At 49.4% G+C, this 19,925-nt stretch overlaps 1 protein-coding gene across 1 annotated transcript; it reads right to left on the bottom strand.

Annotated features, from left to right (window-relative positions):
* Positions 1-68: 68 nt before the first annotated feature.
* Positions 69-19,393, bottom strand: rhobtb2a (Rho related BTB domain containing 2a). Its single transcript, XM_028995435.1, has 10 exons — positions 19,133-19,393; positions 15,374-15,575; positions 14,981-15,084; positions 13,078-13,263; positions 11,886-12,838; positions 7,038-7,156; positions 6,106-6,256; positions 5,857-5,945; positions 4,794-4,899; positions 69-3,756 (listed from the first exon to the last, which is right to left on the bottom strand). Exons 1-10 carry the CDS (start codon positions 19,198-19,200, stop codon positions 3,548-3,550), a joined length of 2,187 nt encoding a protein of 728 aa, XP_028851268.1. The 5' UTR covers positions 19,201-19,393; the 3' UTR covers positions 69-3,547.
* Positions 19,394-19,925: the final 532 nt, after the last annotated feature.

The following is a 19,925-nucleotide window of genomic DNA, read 5'->3' as shown; positions in this document are numbered from 1 at the left end:
CTCCATAAACAGCTTACTGTGCATTTAAAGCAATGAACACATTGACTCAACAAATGACCGGGCCGAGCTGCTGACTCATTATATTTATTTTAGAAAGACTACGTACATTTCATTTATCAAGAACACAAGCCACTGAGTCTACGGTTTCTTTACGACTCCAAACAACTGTGTCTTTTCAGATATAGAGCAGAAAAGAAAAAGTCTGCCTGACGACAGAGAAAAACGATCAGTTCAGGCTACAGACACTGAGGAAACATTCAAGTTTGATCACAAGGCCTATTCGTTGGAACGACGTCCTCATATTATATCATATTATGATTGTGCAGCAAAGTAGCACGTACTTTATTCTCCTGGTGCTGCTACAAGCTCCCCTTTGGTTTGTGCTTTTTCTGCAGCGGTGGTGTTACTAGCACCTGACAAATGTAAAAATGTCTGGAAAAGAAGCTATCGGGTTCCCCAATTCATTCTCATCTTCATGTTCGAATCGCCTGACACTTGCCGTTTTTAAAATGTTTTCCGGTGCGTGCGTTCCACATATCATATCCCGCGGCATAGTGCACAAAATGAGCAAATATTTACACTGCAAACTAAAGTGTCTTTTATGCACATTATCACCAACTACAGCCTTTTTAAAAACATTATTACTTCAAGCTTGCATACACACCTAATGACCAAATGAAGTGCACAATAGCGTTTTGTCGAGCCAAATGATTGTGATTCCCTGCATTAGTTTATAAGGTGTTATAAAGTTGTAACGAGGAAGTATTCTCCCTCGCGCCTTTCTCGGCTCCAGTTGTCTCGCATTCAGAACACAATCTTAATGCCACATCTGCACCGCCCGCGCAGAAAACTCAGGCGAGTACAGACATGTTGCACATAAAACACAAGTAAAACACATTGTACTTGCGTATTCTGCACAAATACAGAGCGTACAATACATTAATAAGTACGGTACACACAGCACCACATACACTTTTAACACTATGCGAATACGGCCTGCGGTGACAATATTCACATTCACTGTCTCACAAACAGTACATTAAGGCATGGGTGTCTTTTTCAAAATGAACATTGGGTGAATTAGTAGACTTTGAAGTTTATAATTTGTTAGGTGTAAGATTTGGCATTCTTAGGAAGCTTAAATAGGTTTATTCATTTCTAAATGTATTGACTGAAAAGCTCTAGGAGCTGGAATTGCATAAACAAAAATGTATACCTTCATCAATTTTCGACCTTGCGCTAAGCGCAGCATTGAGCACAAAGTAGGGGGCTTTGTTCAGTAGTATACGGTCAAAGGATTTCCTTAAATTAAGAGATAGGACAAGAAACAAAGAGAATTGTAACTGATGATTGTGCATGTGACAGTTTGACAAGCATGGGTTTAAATGCTCTAGAATACGAATATATCATGCATGAGAGTTGTCAATCATCAGGCTACTCATCAGGCCATTTAAAACTCTGCTTATAGAAACATCACCTGACCTCACACTAGTGAACAAGCACTGGCGGTGGACTTGGCACCAGTACAAAAATAGTGTTGCGTGACATTGCATGGGATGCCAGTCAGTGTGGGGCATGTGATGGTTTTGGATGAATGCAATGGCTCTCATACTTGAAAGCGGGCTATTGGGCAATTTTTGGGCATCTATTTCCAATTCACTACACTATCAGTTTTAGTCCTACAAGCGTAATACCTTGAAATGTGAATACTGGCTAGATTTACAGGGACACATGCCCAAATTCAGTCACAGTAAGTCTAGAGTAGTTCAGCCTTGCTCATGCAGAATACTTTATCAAGCAGCAACATTCTTATAAAACTGGCTTCATCACCAACTGAAATGTATTATCTATTTGTATTAGAGGCCTATGCAGAAAAAGGCTCGCTTGAAATGGTTTTACTATGTTATTTAAAAGGGATAGAACTTCAAGCATTGTAATCATATTTAGCATTTTCCTATAGAATTCAGAAGGTGCAACGTCAGTTCAAGCATTTTGTTAGACAGCATTCTGGAGAAAAAGCGTCAATAGACATGTCAGCATTCGATTGGGCAATTTTCCTGTTGTCTTCTTATCTGTAGTCAAATGCAGTGCACTACTAACAACGAATGAAAGATCTATTCTATCAGCAACGTTCTCTTGTTCACACAGAGGGGAACGTTTAAAAGCTCAGCTGTTTTAACTCTACTGTTTTAATGCTATAGCACTTCTGAGTTTGGGTGGGTGGGTGCTACATAATCCAAGAGTATTCCCACAAATTCCGTGTTCCCATTAGTAAAATACTGACATGAAGCGATCATCGTACAGCCATTGCCTTTTGGTTTCACAGACTCTTTGGAGGATAACCTGATGGTGGGAAGAGAGGCTTCAGCTCCTGCCGGGTCATAGTCTAACCCAGGCTGAATTAGCTGGCGCAGCCTTAATCTTTCGCCTCATGCAACGTACAGGAAGAACGTACAGCTCATCAGTGCAAAGGTTCTCTGCTGCCTTTCAGGCTGGCGAGGCTCCAGGCTGCGGCGCTGCTCCTCTCCCGGGGGGGGGAGTGCACAGGACTCTCCAACAGCTGTTACACAGTACATGAGCGTCACAAGTGCACCCCTGCAGGGAGAGCTTCAACAAAAGCAGCGCAGTCTCCTGTCAAAGTACAATGTGGCTCTGAGGAGGGAAAAACCGTCCGACGACCAATAATCCGTAATTCCATGTTAACGAGTGTGGATCGGTTCTTTAATAAAGCGCTGAATTACGTGTGTGTGTGTGGCCAGTTGAAGTGAGCCCTTTTTTTCAGACACAGGTAACCGCACGTCATTGTAGATCCTTGTCCTGCAATCATATAGTTCATATTCGATTGACTTCAGAGCTCCAGGAAACACTCAGCATATCCTGAACACTGACGTCTGCCAATACGCTTGGATCATGGTCTGTTGCAAGCAGAAGGGTCCAGACTCAAACCTCAAACGTCCAAATGTGATGTGCAAACGCTGGATATCAGATTACAGACAATCAGTGGCTTTAAGAGTCGAATACCAGTAGAACTGATGCGAACAGGCGATAAAAACACTGTTTTAAGAGGGTTTTGTTGAATCAAAATCGAGTGAAATGGGTTTCTCACTGAGATATAGATGTTACGTCTTGGTTTTTCAGTTTGCTGGTATATCTTGCCTGTTGTAGCCGACGAGCACTTGGTTGGTTTGGAAAAGCGAATGCTCACGCTCTCCCTGTTGCGGTTATAAAAGAGGTAAAGACCCTGGCATGTGTCGCTCCGCAGGCCTGTTTGTGTGAGCAGCCCAGCCCATGTACACTTTGGAGTCAAGAGTTCACCCTCTGAACACCACAGGGGCTTCAGCTCAAAGCGTCCGAGAAGCCCGAAGGCTGGATATGCAGCACAAAAAAGCAAAATAAAACACTGTGTCCATGTCTCTCCCCCTGGTTCCCCTGCTTTCTGGGAGGGAACAAATGGTGGGCCTGATCCGGAGGGCCTTTGTAGCCTTTGTTGATGCGGCCCATGCTTCCGGCACCCTGATGTGGTCTAGGCCAGCACCCTGAGAGCCAATCAGATGACAGCTGAGGAGCCTGAGGAGGAAGGAGAATTAGATGAGGGTGATGAAGGAAGGTTCCAGAAGAGCCACTTGCGCTTGCATTGTCGTTTCTGATAGAGGTAGTCCTCCTTCTCACGCTCCTTTCGCGATCTCTGATAGTGGTCATCCTCCTTCAGGTACCACACAGGAGGCCACCGGTGTTTCTCAAAGTATTCCTGATTTTCTGTAATGTCACAAATAAAACATTCTAGTTTTTGATAGAAAACAACTGTTTTGTCCATAAAATAACGTGACATTGATCAAAACTCCAGTTCAGACATAATTGATGTTGTAAATGAGCTCTGGTAATACAAGTCTGTCACCTTTAAAGATTAATTGGTTATTAAAAAGAAATTTTTTCAATGATCTTAGTACAGTTGCATTGATTAAAGAAGCAATAAAAATAGCCTTCAGACTAGTGTATCTGGTGGAGCAGCAAATGTGGTATTGACTGACATCGTTATTCACAAGGTCAAGCACTCGTGGCTCAGCTTATCCGTTTGTGATGGACATTATGTCATGGCTGCTAAAACTTCTGGCTCCAAGCACATCAATTTTCAATATGCCACAGTGAGTACAAAAATAATGCTTACCTGAAAGACAAATAACTAAAGTCTCATGCCAGCTGGAACTTTACTTACTTATCTAATCCTGACTGATGGATAGCCCATCATAGAAGAAGCAGCGAAACGCTGGGACAAGGTGGAAAAAGAGGGTGGCTCCCAGCTCTATCACAAGTGCCATAGCCAGTCTCTGCTCTCAAGCTTCTATCTGTAAAGCCAGAAGCAGCCCACGATTTACCCCGATGGCCTCGTGCTTCAGCCAGCTTCGGGGCAAAAGAGTTCTGCCTCTCTTCCTCCAGTTCCTGCTCTGTCTGTTCTGGTCTGGCTTTCAGTGGTAAACTGGGTGCATTGGTTGGTTCATGTATTAACATCTGTGCATTCACAACATGGTTAAATCCTTTGAAATGGACCTGTCCATTTCTGCATGATACACAGATTATAAATGAGCCTTTATCATATCTGTCAGTAAGGCTTTGAATTTTTATGGTCTATTTTTGACCCATGAACCTAAATATTTTAAGATCAGTTCCAAATGAAATGATCTCTTTACCTATTGTCTGCCCAGAAAGAATATAAAAAATAGTAATCAAGTATACAGTGGATTAAGATGTTAGACAAAGGCACTGTTTATTTCATTGTTTCTTGTGTTGCACAGCACCTGCTGACTTGGCCTTCATGTCTCGGGGAAACTTGCGGCAGACGCTGTTGTAGTTGGTGCAGATGTGATGTAGACACCAGTCTGTCAGCTGGTGAGCACAGTGGAACTGTCAGAAAAGAACAAATTTAACATACCGTTATATAAATCTTCCATTCAACCAGCTAAGCCACACAAGGTCACAAGGTCGAAATTCCTGCTGATAGTAGCCTAGTGGGTAACACACTTGCCTATGAACCAGAAGACCCAGGTTTAAATCCCACTTACTTCCAGTGGGTCCCTGAGCAAGAGACTTAACCCTGAGTGTCTCCAGGTGGAAACTGGCCCTGTAACTACTGACTGTGAGTCGATAAGTTAGATAAATGCCGTAAATGTAAATTGTAGGACTGAGTAGGACACCTGATGGGGCCGAATCTGCTGTGAATGTGAATCGCGCATGCAGAGATCTTTGGTCTGAATGCCGTAGCGGTGAGAGCCTTAATCTGCTGAGGTTCATGTCTGTTATTATCTTTCTGCTGTATTTCAGATTCATCTTCCTACTTCTGCGTATTTCTATTTCGACTTGAACTACTTGTATCTGCTACAAACATGTATGATGGTTTGTATTTTCTGGTTGATTAGTTTGAGTGAGGGACGCACTGCTGTTTTTGGTCCTTCTATTATTAGGTGCTTTACTGTGTTTATTGGTTTGGTTTATTAATTTTTTAATTGTAATGTAATAATGTTATAACGTTTATAATGATTCTTTTTTTACTGTAGAGAACACACATATATGTTCACCCACCTATGTACAAATACAAAGCAACATATGCAATGATCACCAATCCTCTTTCATCATAGTTCATCAATACATCAGTAAACGTCAATAACTGCATTTTTGTCTAAGGCTTGCGTCTGACCCGCACAAACTGGTACGTCCGCCACACCCATGGAGCCAGCACAGCGCTCTGCTCCCCTACAACTCCTCCTGTCATAAAATCCATTGTTGACCTCTTGGAACAGTTATCTTCTCCAACAGATATGTCCGGGGCATTACAATCGTTGAGGAGAGACAGCAGGCCCTTACCTGAGCCAGATCCAGAAACAGCAGCACGTCCCCATCTACATCAGCCCCCATCATTGCGGCCTCCATTAGCATGGTCACTGTGTAGAGTTCTGAGGCAAAAACAAGAAAGGACAAAATCCCAGTTCCATTCCTGATTCTGTCTTATTCCCACCATATCTTCCGAGGTGTTCCAGATGCCGTCAGCTGTGACTGGGTGCACTCCATGAGATGTTCGTAATACAGGTTTATAATAATGTGTGTGGTCTGTACCTGTAAGGGCAACCAGGTGAGGCAGGCAAAGGCGGTTGGCAAGAACTATGAGCTCCATAGCATCCAGGTCTGGCCGCGAACAGAATCGGCCCGTGTAGAGGTACTCCAGCACTGCCCGCATGCAGCTAACTGTGGTGTTGGGAAGCAGCACCTGCAGTACAGAGCGCCGCTCACAACATTTTACCGTCATTTCAACAGCCATCACGCCATCATCAGCAAAAAAAAAAATAAAAATGCATGCCAAACAAATCATGTCAGGAATTACTGGCAGCAAACACTCCTTGAACATCACAGCCATATGCAAGAAGAAGTCTTGGAGTAAATAGGTGTTTATAGCAAGGTCTTTTTGCTCACAGAAACAAATGGCCTTCATTCCAAAAGATATTTGCCTCTGCAGGAAAAAAAAAAACCCCAAGCTGAAACTGAAGCGACTGCCTTCAGACTAAATGATAATTCAAACCTCTCTGATAACAAAGGAACATCTTACAGACGATCGGTGAACTAGAATGGCCCTGTCCTGACCAAAGACCTGTGCCCCTGAAATACCCTTGCAGTTTGGCTGAGCTTCAAATAAAAAATACGTTTCAGGCTCAGACCACATTGAATATATTACTTTTGAAAATGTTTTTAAAATGTTTCCTTTACTACTTTTGTTTTATCTTATTTTAACCAGGTTAATACTAGTTATGCTGATGCATGCATCATCTGCCCTCAAAAATTTAACTGTAAACTGTATATTTTCACCATAGCAAGTTGTACTGTCTTGTTTCTTACATATTATAGACCAAATGTAACCAGGAGATCAACACTGCTGTGCAAAATCACTCTGTCACTCATAAGGTGTCAGACACAGAAAAGCGTTGTTTTTCCATAAACTAATCACCCTGTTAATCGCTGCACTGCGAATAGATGAAGAAAAGATTAATTAATACCTCTTTAGTGCAGCTCTCCACAAAGGGTCCTCCAAACATAGCTGCCATCCAGTCACAACTAGAGATAAGCAGGGGCTTGTGGGCCATAATGGTTCCATCATCCACTTTGAACACCACGTCTGATGCAGAAACATACAAAAATGACCACACAACAGCCCACTTTGCAAGGAATGTGCAGTTTGCAGACATAAAGCTCAGAAGAAACACACACATCGAATACGAACCAAAGATCCAGGTTCAAATACCTGAGCAAGACACTTATCCCCAAGTGTCTCCAGGGGGACTGTCGATGTAACTACTGATTGTAAGTCGTTCTGGATAAGGGTGTAAATGTAAATGTAGATGTAAATGTAATGTGCTATATGGAATTCTCTGGCTGCCGTGGAAACCTTTCATCCCGTAACACACTCGTTGAATAGTCTTCATTTTTTTATCATCTCCAAACAAACATGCACTGGGTAACCTGGTTCAGATGTACTAGTGTCAGGATTGCCTGCAGCTGGGCTCCACACCGGAATCCAATCCTGACGCCCCATAAATGCCGGAAGTTTCTGCCCGTTCGGGGTCGCTGGCATTTTCGTGAACTTCAGTTGGTAACACTGTTTATAATTTGAGTTCTGGCAATCGCCACACGCCTACGGGTTAGTTTTAGTTTGTCTGTATTTAAGTTAAATCGTTTTCGGCCACCGCGCCCGTCTTTATTTGTGTTTATTGTTTATTTAATAATAAAACCCCCTTCCCAGCATGTCAGACCTCTGCGCTTCCTTCCCTCGTAAGTCCGTAGTCGTGACAGAATGCCAGCGACCCACCCAAAAGCGCAGAGGTAGAAAGCAGAGGAGAAGAAACGCCGCGAAGGACGCAGCCCGGCGCGGCGAACGCGGACGGCACGGGAGAGACGCGCCGCCCGTTCTGGTGGAGCGTTTTCTCCCCGAGAAGCCGTGGTACGCGGCGCCGCGTGATGACGTCACCCCCGGGAAACTCCGCGAAACCCGGAAGCGACAACGTCGGCGGGTGAGTGGGCGGAGCGAGGACGTTGGCGTCGGCAGCAGCGAGGAAGTGACGTGGGCAGCGAGCGCAGAAGATGCGACCCCCACGATCTTCGGCATGTCGAGCCAAGAACTCTGCGCTCTGCTGGCAAGGCTCCCCGTGGACGACACGGACGACGACGAGAGCACGGGAGACGAGAGTTGGGCTCCGCCCATCGCACCAGTCTGCGATCGTCAACAGGTGCGTGGGGACCCACGTCACTTCCAGGGGGGTGAGAAGCGGCAACAACAACGGCGGCGTTCCTCCAGCGAGGAGGTGGGCAGCCTCCAGCCCGAATGGCCAGAGTACTGCCCATGGGAGCTTATCGCGCCATGGGTCCAGGATGTCCGCAGGGTGGACGACCCTTGGAGTCACCGGTGGGAGGACACGGATGACGAAAGCGATGATGACGTGGATTTTCGGTGGGCGGTCGGTGCCGGGATGGCTCCGCCCAGCGTGCGCGTCCGAGATCATCGCGGCGTCCGTGATGACCCATGTGACTTCCGGGGGTACGAGGTTGACACGGACGACGACCAGGATGACGCCGTTTGGGCAGTCGGTGCCGGGATGGCTCCGCCCATCGCGCCCATCCAGGATCGTCACGAGGTCCGTGGAGACCCACGTCCCTCCCAGCAGTGTGAGGAAAGCTGGTGGAAGAGGGCGACGGGAGGTCGCCAGCCAGCAACTGCGCTGCCGGGACTGCCTCGCAGGGAATCCTCCATTCCTGCTCCAGTCGCCGACCCGCCTTCCCTCTGCCCGGACGTTCCCCAGCGAAATGGCAGCGCAGCACCAGCGTCCACACCTGCTGGAGAAGACGTCCACCCCCCTCCACACCACACACCTACCACCATCTCCAGCGACGTGCCCAGCCCCGTGTGGGACAGCCCAATTGTCCCGGGACCCTTCAGTGGGGCAGCAGACACAGACGAGATCACTACCATCCTCACGTGTCTGACTGGATCAGCATGGGGCTGGAGCACAACCCTCTGGCAGCAGGGAGAGACAGACAGGAGTTTTCGGGACTTCCAACAGAGACTGAGGGCGGAGTTTGATCGGCCTGAGCCAGGGATCGAACTCTGCCCCTCCACCACATCCAGTGCCAGTCAGGATCCGGGGCAAGAAGACCCAGCACTGGTGGGCGACGAGAAGGTCGCTCCTCCCGAGATCCTGGCTGTGCCCCCTGAGGAGGTCCCGGAGAGCCCAGAGAGGGAGCCAGACGACCCTCTCTTCTGTCTGTCTCTGTCTGTGTGTGTCTGTGTGGCATATGTGTCCGTATGTCGCCCCCACTTCCCCTCTTTGTGTCCACCAGATGGCGACCCAGCCGCGGAGCCGAACCCCAGGGAGGAGGTTCCTGACCCGAATGTGCTGGTCCAAGGCGAGGTGGACAAGCCCCAAGGTACCCCTAAGTCCAGCCGGGGGGGGTGCTCCCCCAAAGAATTTTTTGGGGGGGTGCAGTTCGGGTTGGGGACTCCTCCTGAGGGGAGGGGAGGTGGGGAAGCGATGGAGCTGGGTCCTCCGGTAGCCAGTGAGGAGGGCGGGCCAGGCATGGGCCTGCGTCTGCCTCCAGAGGGGTGGAGCGCCATAGAGCCCCCGGGTAGGCATGAGGACCCAGCTGGGACAGGCAGGAAGAGGGCCTGCTTGTCCCAACGGACGCAGAAGGGGCTAGCCGGATGGTCTGGCAATGCCCCCCCCTTGGCACCAGGGCCGTGCAGCGAGAGGGGCTGCATAGTCCCAGAAGGCACCAGCCTGGGGTGCCTGGAACAGTCGCCGGAGGCTCTGGGACAATCTCCCTGCGCGGTGCAGGGGGTGACACAAGACGTATCAGAGGGGACATGTGGAGACAGGGCCCACACGTACCCAGATGGATCGGCCCTGATTATTGTGTGCAGGTACGGGAGTCCGGGACCACGCCGGGGAGCCAGGCCGAGGGTCCGGGGCCGCCATGCGGGACCACGCCGGGGAGCCAGGCCGAGGGTCCGGGGCGCCATGCGGGACCACGCCGGGGAGCCAGGCCGAGGGTCCGGGGCCGCCATGCGGGACCACGCCGGGGAGCCAGGCCGAGGGTCCGGGGCCGCCATGCGGGACCACGCCGGGGAGCCAGGCCGAGGGTCCGGGGCCGCCATGCGGGACCACGCCGGGGAGCCAGGCCGAGGGTCCGGGGCCGCCAAGCGGGACCACGCCGGGGAGCCAGGCCGAGGGTCCGGGGCCGCCAAGCGGGACCACGCCGGGGAGCCAGGCCGAGGGTCCGGGGCCGCCAAAGCGGAACCACGCCGGGGAGCCAGGCTGAGGGTCCGGGGCCGCCAAGCGGGACCACGCCGGGGAGCCAGGCCGAGGGTCCGGGGCCGCCAAGCGGGACCACGCCGGGGAGCCAGGCCGAGGCACCGGGGCCGCCACGCCTGACCACGCCGGGGAGCCAGCCCGAGGGACCGGGGCCGCCACGCCTGACCACGCCGGGGAGCCAGCCCGAGGGAACCGGGGCCGCCACGCCTGACCACGCCGGGGAGCCAGCCCGAGGGACCGGGGCCGCCACGCCGGGGAGCCAGCCCGAGGGGACCGGGGGCCGCCACGCCTGACCACGCCGGGGAGCCAGCCCGAGGGGACCGGGGCCGCCACGCCTGACCACGCCGGGGAGCCAGCCCGAGGGACCGGGGCCGCCACGCCTGACCACGCCGGGGAGCCAGCCCGAGGGACCGGGTCCTCCAAGGGGAGGATACAGCAGGGCAGGAGCCCTGTGGTTGCTGCCGTCCGCCCCGCCGCCTCCACTGATGGTACTGTTGGGGCTCCGAGGACGTAGCCCTTGGAGGGGGGGCTCTGTCAGGATTGCCTGCAGCTGGGCTCCACACCGGAATCCAATCCTGACGCCCCATAAATGCCGGAAGTTTCTGCCCGTTCGGGGTCGCTGGCATTTTCGTGAACTTCAGTTGGTAACACTGTTTATAATTTGAGTTCTGGCAATCGCCACACGCCTACGGGTTAGTTTTAGTTTGTCTGTATTTAAGTTAAATCGTTTTCGGCCACCGCGCCCGTCTTTATTTGTGTTTATTGTTTATTTAATAATAAAACCCCCTTCCCAGAATGTCAGACCTCTGCGCTTCCTTCCCCCGTAAGTCCCGTAAAATGTGTATTTTGTGGCAATGGTACTTTGGTTTACCATAAACGGCCTTCACCAATACATTTTTAATACAGCTGTTTTTGTTTACTTCCTATGTGGGGTCTGACTGGTTGATCTGATTGATATGGACTTAATTCTTGCCAAAGCAAATGTGATGCAGTTCACAGCAAATAAAATCATTCTTTTGAATATACATTATAGCAAATTTAAGTCATGATTAATCATGATTCATTCATTGCAAAATGAGCAGTTAATTACTTTAAAACTGTATGAACATTTCTCCATCTTTAATTGAGAATATGCCACTCATGGCAGACACATTCCCAGGTGGTCATTTGTGACATCTATGGTGTTGTTATTGTAGAATAATTTGTAGAATTTATTAAACATGTATTAGTCTTGTCCACTGCCCTGAAAATCATTCATGACATTTTTCAAGATGCCAGCCATTAGTTTAAAAAACCTAAATGCAATAAATCAGCATACAGGGGTAAAGATAAACTTGTATATTTTTTTAAGCAGAATTCTCAGATCCGTCCATCAAACCAACATTTCAAGATGTTTTAAATGTCTTGTTAAATAATGTTAAATGTCAGTGTTTTCGGACTGCCTTTGACCATAAATGTACCAAAGTACATGCTATTATCATAAACAAAGCCTTTTGTTATGATGTACAGACATTAGAGACCTAATGAACAGATCCGTCTCACCCGAAAATGTGCCCTTGGCGAGGCACTCCTTCACTCGGTTGGTGCGGCGCACATGGAAGGCTTTGGTGATCTCCTGGTTCATGAAGGCTTCATTGTTGAGGATGTTGGCCACCATCATGCGCAGGTCAAACACTTCTAGCAGCTCGGCGATATGGGCAATGTGCATCAGATCCTTCTCATGCTCGTCCAGCTGGCCAGTATACAGGTAGCGCAGGACAGCATGGAATGGCCCTGGCTGCATGGAGGGGTCCATGTGCACCACCGTCATGGGTCTGGTGCTGTAGGTGACGGGGTCATCCACCATCTCCTCCTGTATGCTGACGAAGGCCCGGCTGCAGGACGAGAGCAGCCTACCCCTCCTGGCCCTCTCCTCGGCTTCACCCCCCTTCAGCGTCCCATCGCTGGTGCAGGCGCGAAGGTTGGCTCGATCGCCTTCTATGCTGCTCTCGCAAACATCAAAGCTGGCCGCCCGCATGAAGAGCTCCCGGCCTGCGAGGGCCTGAGGGCGCGGAGGCTTCTCCACCTCCTCTGGCCGCACGTCTGTCAGGAAGAGGTCGTAGAATTTGGAGGACGACGTGGCCAAATAAATGCGGTGGGCATAGATGCGCTGTCGTTCCTGAAGGACCAGGATGACGTCAGCACAGAGCGGGTCCTCCAGCAGTCGGCCTGGGTGTTCTTCAGTGGAGGAAGGCGGTGCGGGAACGGTGATGATGGGCGGGGGTGGCTTAGGTGGCAAAAATGGGGCTTGCAGAAGGGGGCGCTGCACATTACGCAAGTGAGACTTCCAAAACTGCAGGTGGCGCCGTGAGATGAGGGCGGCTCGAATGGCGTTATCAAAGACGTCCTTCACCCCAAACTGAGCCACCACACTAGTCTCATAGTACGGCACGCCTAGTTCCTTGGCGACTTCACGGCCCTTTTCGGGAGGCAAAATCTCATTGGATTTAATGGGCCTGAACAATGGGACAAATAAAGATAACAAATAAAAAGGCAGCACATGTGATAAGATATGTAGCATATCTACAGTCATTAAACAGAGAAAAGTGCTCCAGAGATTTTCTATGGAAAAGAGAACATTCAATTTCGCTGCCATCAAACGTGCCTGGAAACCACTCGGCGGACCAAATACAAATATAACCCACAAATACACAAAATTTTACCGAAACAACAGAACAATAAAAAGGTTTCTGACCTTGCCAGTGGACGACGTGCCCGGTTCACTGCCTCTAGGTCAGCATAGCGCAAATCGAGCTGGCAGCCAACCAGGATGACTGGTGCCCGTGGACAGAAGTGTTTAATCTCAGGGTACCACATGGTTTTGACATGGTGCAAAGAGTTGGGATTGGCAGTGGAGAAACACAACACTACGACGTCAGATCTGTGGAGCAGACAACAAAGAGGACAAGTCGGTGGAAGAGGACAAGCTGGTGATGGATGGCGAAGGGGATGAACAGTATGCCGCCTGGTCATTCGTTAAAGTAGTGGAGGTACAAGCAGGAATAATCAGGCCCAACGTGAGTCTCTCTGACTAATGGAGAGAACAACGGTGGAAATCTTGTCCAGGGGCAGACTGAAAATCTGCTGATCCACTGTGTGCTGCAGCCCTTTTCCATAAATAAGAAGCCAGGTTGAAATACTCTTTACAGCCAATCACAGCAGAGTGGGCAAACATTAACATTTGTTCAACGTAATATCCAAAACAAAGCCAACAATGTGAATAGTGGGTCCTTAATAGCAGGAATAATGACAAGCTGAAAAGTTAAGGAGGAAGGAAGATGGGAGAAGTTTAAAGAAATGAAAACCAAGTCTCTTGAGAGTAATGCATCAACATCTAATGAGATCACAAAGACTTTTGGCTGCAATGCTAAGTAGTGCAGTCTTAGATGTCGACCAAAGCACTGGGTCACCCAGCAAGAGCGTTGAGGTCCCAGTGGATGTTGAACATGATGAGCCTGCAAAGGCTGGTCATGAGGGACAGCAGGAGGACTGAGAGTGATCTCTTTACAGTAGTAGACTAGTAGGTAACACACTCGCCTATGAACCAGAAGACCCAGGTTCTAACCCCACTTACTACCATTGTGTCCCTGAGCAGGACACTTAACCCTAAATTGGTCCAGGGGGGACTGTCCCTGTAACTACTGATTGTAAGTCGCTCTGGATAAGGGGGTCTGATAAATGCTGTAAAATAAATGTAAAATGTAAATGTAGTACCCCATTGGGGGTGGGATATATTAGGCAACAAGTGGACGTGAACACAGTAAGCAGCTCTGAAACAGCAGGTGTTCTTTGTATGCAGTGGTTGGTACCTATCACAAGTGATCAAGGAAAGACAAAGGTCATGGGTGATCAAGGCTCACTGGGGATGACCAGTGATGAATTATTGTTTCAAGCACAAAGAGCCGTATCGTCATTTATATTTACAAACTGTTCTTGTTTGGCCTTGGAATCTTGGCAGATCAGGATTCAAACTGGCAACCGGTCCCGTAATCAGAAGGTTGCTGGTTCGAATCCTGAGCTGCCGAGGTTCCACTGAGGTTCAACTGAGCAAAGCAGCGTCCCCACACACTGCTCCCTGGGCACCTGTCATGGTTGCCCACTGCTCACCAAGGGTGATGGTTAAATACAGAGGACACATTTCGTTGTGTCACCGTGTGCTGTGCTGCAGTGTTTCACAATGACAATCACTTTATTTTCACAATAACCGCTTGGACATTCTCCTTTGGACTGATTGATCTTGCTGGTACCGATCCATTTCCAAAGATGCCAAATTCTGATGAACCCAAACATCTATTGAATGGCTTATGGTATACAAATGAAATTACAAGACAAAAGGCAAATTTTACCCAAATCAAATTTACATGTACATATACAGCGTTTATCAGACGCCCTTATCCAGAGCTACTTACAATCAGTAGTTACAGGGACAGTCCCCCCCTGGAGCAACTTAGGGTTAATTGTCTTGCTCAGGGACACAATGGTAGTAAGTGGGGTTTGAACCTGGGTCTTCTGGTTCATAGGCGAGTGTGTTACCCACTAGACTACTACCACCCAAATGAATCAAATGAAGCATTTTTTTATTACAAAACAGCCCCTACCTGCCATAGGCGAAGCGCCGATCTTTGTGATGGTCCCCGAAGGTGTCCCAGAGTCGGAGGGACACACTAACATCATCTACAACATCTCTGGATCTTTCCAATACCTGATTGAAAAAAAGCAGACCTGTCAGATGCATGGACATACAATCAACATACACTCATAAGCGCACAGCTTTTGCCTATATCTGGAATCTTTTGTGTCGTGTATATGCATTATGAGTATATTTGCAGATCAGTGTGCTGTGTGTAGGGGATGTGAAAACACTGAATAACGCCACAATAACCACGACTGAAGGGCTAAATATCCTTCAGCTGCTAATAATAAATTGCAGTATCATATTGCATTAATTCTAAATGCTCATTTATTATTACTGTTAAACTGGTCTCACTCACCTCCTGGCACACTCTGTACTGGTCTATGGCCCATACTGTGGGCACATGGGTGGCTAACAGCTGGTACTGGGTGAGGGTGGCATTGCACGCCCGGGCACAGATCAGCCGGGTCTTCCCAACAGCATTGTCCCCTACCACCACACACTTGATGGTCTCAACGTTTGGCCGCTCATAGTCCATGTCAAATTCCATCAACTGGAGCCTGCCAAAGGAACACAAAGGAGGTGAACACCAAAATGTCTAAAAAGAACGTGAATGCGCGCGACCGGGTCCTCTTTCCATCAACGTCACTTTCAACCAACCTAGTAACTTGGAAACCGTACACGTGCTGCCTGACGTACCTTGTTGTCACCCTGCGTTAAGGACCTTTTTAACTGCACAGCAGCGCACTGGGCAGGACAACGCATGACACTATTCACCGCCACAGTCAGCAGATAAGACAGTGGGGGGACAAAAGGGAATTTCACATCGAGGATCGATAGTGTAATTAGCCCAGTGACTCTCTGGCCATCTTCGGCATGTCTCATGCCGTCTGCACCGCTGCTCCCCTCGGACGCCGGGTCCGGTCCTGTCCCTGGAAAGACGTCCCAAATGAGACCCGTGTGCCCCAAGAGAGGCCCCATTTTGAGGAGAGAGGAAAAGATAAGACGTTCCTAAAATAAAACCTAGACGTCGCTGTTTTTCCATACCGTATGATTTATTTACCTTAGGAATTAGGGCGAGCCTCAGATTTAAAAAATAAAAAAGCAAAGGAAAGATTTTATGGACAGAATGCTGTGGAACATTTTGTGTGTGTGTGTGTGTCTGAATATTCCTCATATATAGTGTATATCGTGTACAGTGTATAATCTTTTTTAAACCAGGTCACCCCCCCATATGACATGTAATGAATACAGTTGCTGTGTTATGTCATTTGTGACATTAGACATTAGGTCCTATAACGTCCATGCATTGCGACCTACAGATGTGTGTCCTTCGGCCAGTAATTTCGCGGTGCCGCCACTGATGTCCACACACAGGACACCGACGCCACCGAGGGTCCTGGTGGGCGGGGCCCAACTTATTACGCGCGGCCATGACGCGTCCGCGCCCGTGGCTACAGGTGGAACTGGAACCGGGGCGGATAAATCGAGACTTTTACTCACCGGTTGCCTCGGGGTGGTGGCCTGGCGGTTTCTCGTGCGGGGGGACTAAAAATAAAGGTCATGACCACGCCACGCACTGTTGTGACGCCCGTGGACAAGCGTGCGGCAGTTTTATTCACGCACACAACGCGCATGAATATGGAACATGACGCTTCACGTTCGCACTGTTGGGGTCGATTGTGGCTTTAAAATAATAATTCAAAAAAAGATTTGCAATGATGGCGGCAGCCGGAGAAGGGGAATTATTTATGAAGGATAGTCTTCGCGTCGGGGCAAGTCGAGTCTCGTTTATCACCCGTTTCAGGCACGCTTCAGTTCCAGAGTTATTTCAGGGTCTCGGCCGCAGAGGCGCCGGTTTCGCAATGCAGACCAGGTCTGAGAAGCGACAACTCCAGCGTCCCCACTCCGTCCCCACGACTTTACTCCGAGACGTACGACAGTGGACACAGAGGACTGAAGGGATATCAATGCTGGGATATTATTACATTAATCATAAATAAATGCACCGACCTGGAGTCCTGCTGACACTTTAGTGAAGCGATTGTCATTGTAAAACACTGCGGCACAGCACACGGTGACACAACGAAAAGTGTCCTCTGCATTTAACCATCGCCCTTGGTGAGCAGTGGGCAGCAGTGTGTGGGGACGGTACTTTGCTCAGTGGCATCTTGGTGGATCGGAATTCGAACCGGCAACCTTCTGGTTACGGGGCCACTTCCTTAACCGCTAGGCCGCCACTGCTAGATTTGGTCTTGTCTGTTACCACAAGTCTAAATACAACCAGGCGAGGACTTTATTGTGCTGAAATTCATGGAATCAACAAGCCTTGGCCAGCCCACAGCATGCAATTCATTTGTATTCCACACGTGGAAGAAGTCACGGTGCAATAAAAATGAAATAATGTTCCAAACTCATCAAGGCACTGCAGAGGTGAGGTGACAACATACGCAAACACGACCCTCGTAAACTTTGCAGGATACATGCACGCCTCCATCGTGCGTGTATCCTGATCGTATAAAGCTGCCCTGATCGTGTCTGTTCACCGTCGGGTCATTGTTACATCTTCACCTGTTACCGGATGTTTCCCCGGACCTGTTTTATCACACATTAACCCCCTGTTTCGTGACGTTGTGCAAATGCGTCCTTCTTCATCGTCAAGTCTTGTCATCATCTCAGATCACCTGCCCCGCCATGCCAAACGGCCGTGACAGGTGGTGGCCTAACGGGTAAGGAAGCGGACTCGTAACTGAAAGGAGCCGCCAAGGGGCCGTCCCCACACACTGCTCCCCGGGCGCCTGTCATGGCTCACAAAAGCATGATGGGTAAAATGCAGACAACAAGTTTAGTTGTGTTCCCCAACGTGCTATGCTGTGTATCACAATGACACACACAAAAAAAACCCTGACTCGATGTAGACGTCATGACTGTCCACTATAAGATTGCAAGGCTTGTTGCAATAATTTGGGTCTTTTTTTTATTTTTTTTGTCAGTAAATTTGCACGAGAAAATGCAAAACCAACGGCCGCAACCGAACAGCTGAGGACGGCAGGAGCGCGAGCTGCGAATATGCAGACCAATAAAAGCTCTTGGTTGACCGGGTTAACAGAATACAGTGGCCATTCTGTTCCAGACTCAGAGGAACGATGGCCATCGTCATGGAGACCGCTTCCCTCCGGCTGCAAGCACGTTTTCCGGAGAAGATATTCTCCGGCACTGCTTCGTACGGAAGTACAAGTCGTTCATTAGAGAAAGATGGCCTCCTGCAAGGCGCTCTCACTTGAGAGCTGAGCGTGTCTGAAGCCACCAAGCCCCCCATCCATTCAGATCTGCTGGACACCAGTGTTTTGGTGGGACCAGTCGGCCTGCTGAACGCGAGTAAGGGACGGCGTTTTGAGTCCGTTTCAGCACGTAGCCAGCCTATAATACGATTTTGGCGGAAACAAAAATGTGCAGAATTGAGCGCATTACGCTTCATAATCAGGCATCGGTACGGCACGGTCTAATCCACATCATCACCAATGACTAAGAAATTATTACATATGAATTGTCTGTGGAACAACTGTTCATATTTCTAAAATGGCGAAACAGTAAGAAACGGACCAGTAACGCATCAGAGATTACTGGTTTAATGACATTTAATGATTTCTTTTATAACCGGCTGCATTTTTAACAGTGCAGTAATGGGCCCTGATGAACTGTCATTGCAGGCACCTTTTCCAGACTTCTCCATCCTGTAGTGCTCCTGTAGTGGAACGCTTATAACGTTACAATAAGTCGTGTTGTAACGTGTTACAGGAACCCTGACCCGCGTGGGTTTGGGGGCTCCCGACTTTTTGGGGTCGACCCCCCCCCGCAGATCCGAGGGAACCTGCCTCGGAGCGTGTTCCACGGCGTGATTATTTCCACGGGCTCCGCCATGTTGGCGTGGGCAGCGGTCCTTCGTGGCGCGATGAAAACGTCGGAAGGACCTGGCACCGCGCACCAACCGGGCTGCGCTCGGCGGAGCGTCCGGCCGCCGGTGACGCAGCCGTCCCGGCCGCTTTTCGGTATAAAAAAAAATCAAAATAACGAGCAGCAGCACGACGCCGGCTTGTGACGCGCCGCACCGCCTTACCGCGTCAAAGGGAAGTGGCGCGCCGCTCGGGCCGAGGCTGGGAAGCGAAACGCGGGCGCGATCTCCATCGGAGGCGGCCCGCCGGCGGGGAAGGGCGCCGTGGAACTTCATCTTTTAAAGACGACCTTCCGAACAGAGGGGCGTTTTCCGGGGACGGGCAGCCGGACGGCCGGTGTGGCGTGTGCGCCCGTCAGCAGTCAGCGGTCCCCCCTCCCCGTTCATCACGGAGCGGCCCGCCCTGAACCCGCAGCCCATTGGTGGCCGGGAGACTCCTGGATGCTTCTGTAGGGTCGGAAAAGTGAAATAAACGCAGTTCGGGTGCACAAGTACTTGCATTGCATTTCAAATCGAGTTAAACAGTGACTATATACTACACACACACACACACACATGCAGTATTGTGCAAAAGCACCATTATAAAACAGTGCTCGTTCATTATTTTAATACAGATCTAATATCACATCTCTACATTTTTTTCTCAAATCCGGTTAGGTTATTGCCACTTTCACTCTTTAATCGGTAGCATTTGTGTGTTTTCCGCTTTTAGAATTACTGTAAAAAAAAAAAAAAAAAGCTGTGCAAATTACCATATATACACTCTTTGCGTCTTTGGGACATCCATGAAACAGCAGAGGAAAGCAAATGTTTATTTTGTGCTTTGCAGGTCCAGGTACTATTGGTTGGCCGGCCCAGTCGGCACCAAGTGAAGGGGATTTGTTCACATGACTTGTGAGATGAGGCAAACAGTCATTCGGCGTGACATGCCGATTGACCTGATGGTCCGAGCGAAATC

This window comes from Denticeps clupeoides, chromosome 11, assembly GCF_900700375.1.
Source record: "Denticeps clupeoides chromosome 11, fDenClu1.1, whole genome shotgun sequence".
Taxonomy (NCBI): Eukaryota; Metazoa; Chordata; class Actinopteri; order Clupeiformes; family Denticipitidae; genus Denticeps; species Denticeps clupeoides.
The sequence above is the reverse complement of the archived record's forward strand: the minus strand, read 5'-3'. Positions and strand labels throughout refer to the sequence as shown.

Excerpts from the sequence above, each read along its gene's own strand:
- rhobtb2a (XM_028995435.1), bottom strand. The coding sequence starts at position 19,200 with ATGGAGATCGCGCCCGCGTTTCGCTTCCCAGCCTCGGCCCGAGCGGCG. Across the intron at positions 12,839-13,077 it reads GCACGTCGTCCACTGGCAAG|GCCCATTAAATCCAATGAGA; the intron begins GTCAGAAACCTT and ends CCCATTGTTCAG. Across the intron at positions 6,257-7,037 it reads TGGAGAGCTGCACTAAAGAG|GTGCTGCTTCCCAACACCAC; the intron begins GTATTAATTAAT and ends TCTGTACTGCAG.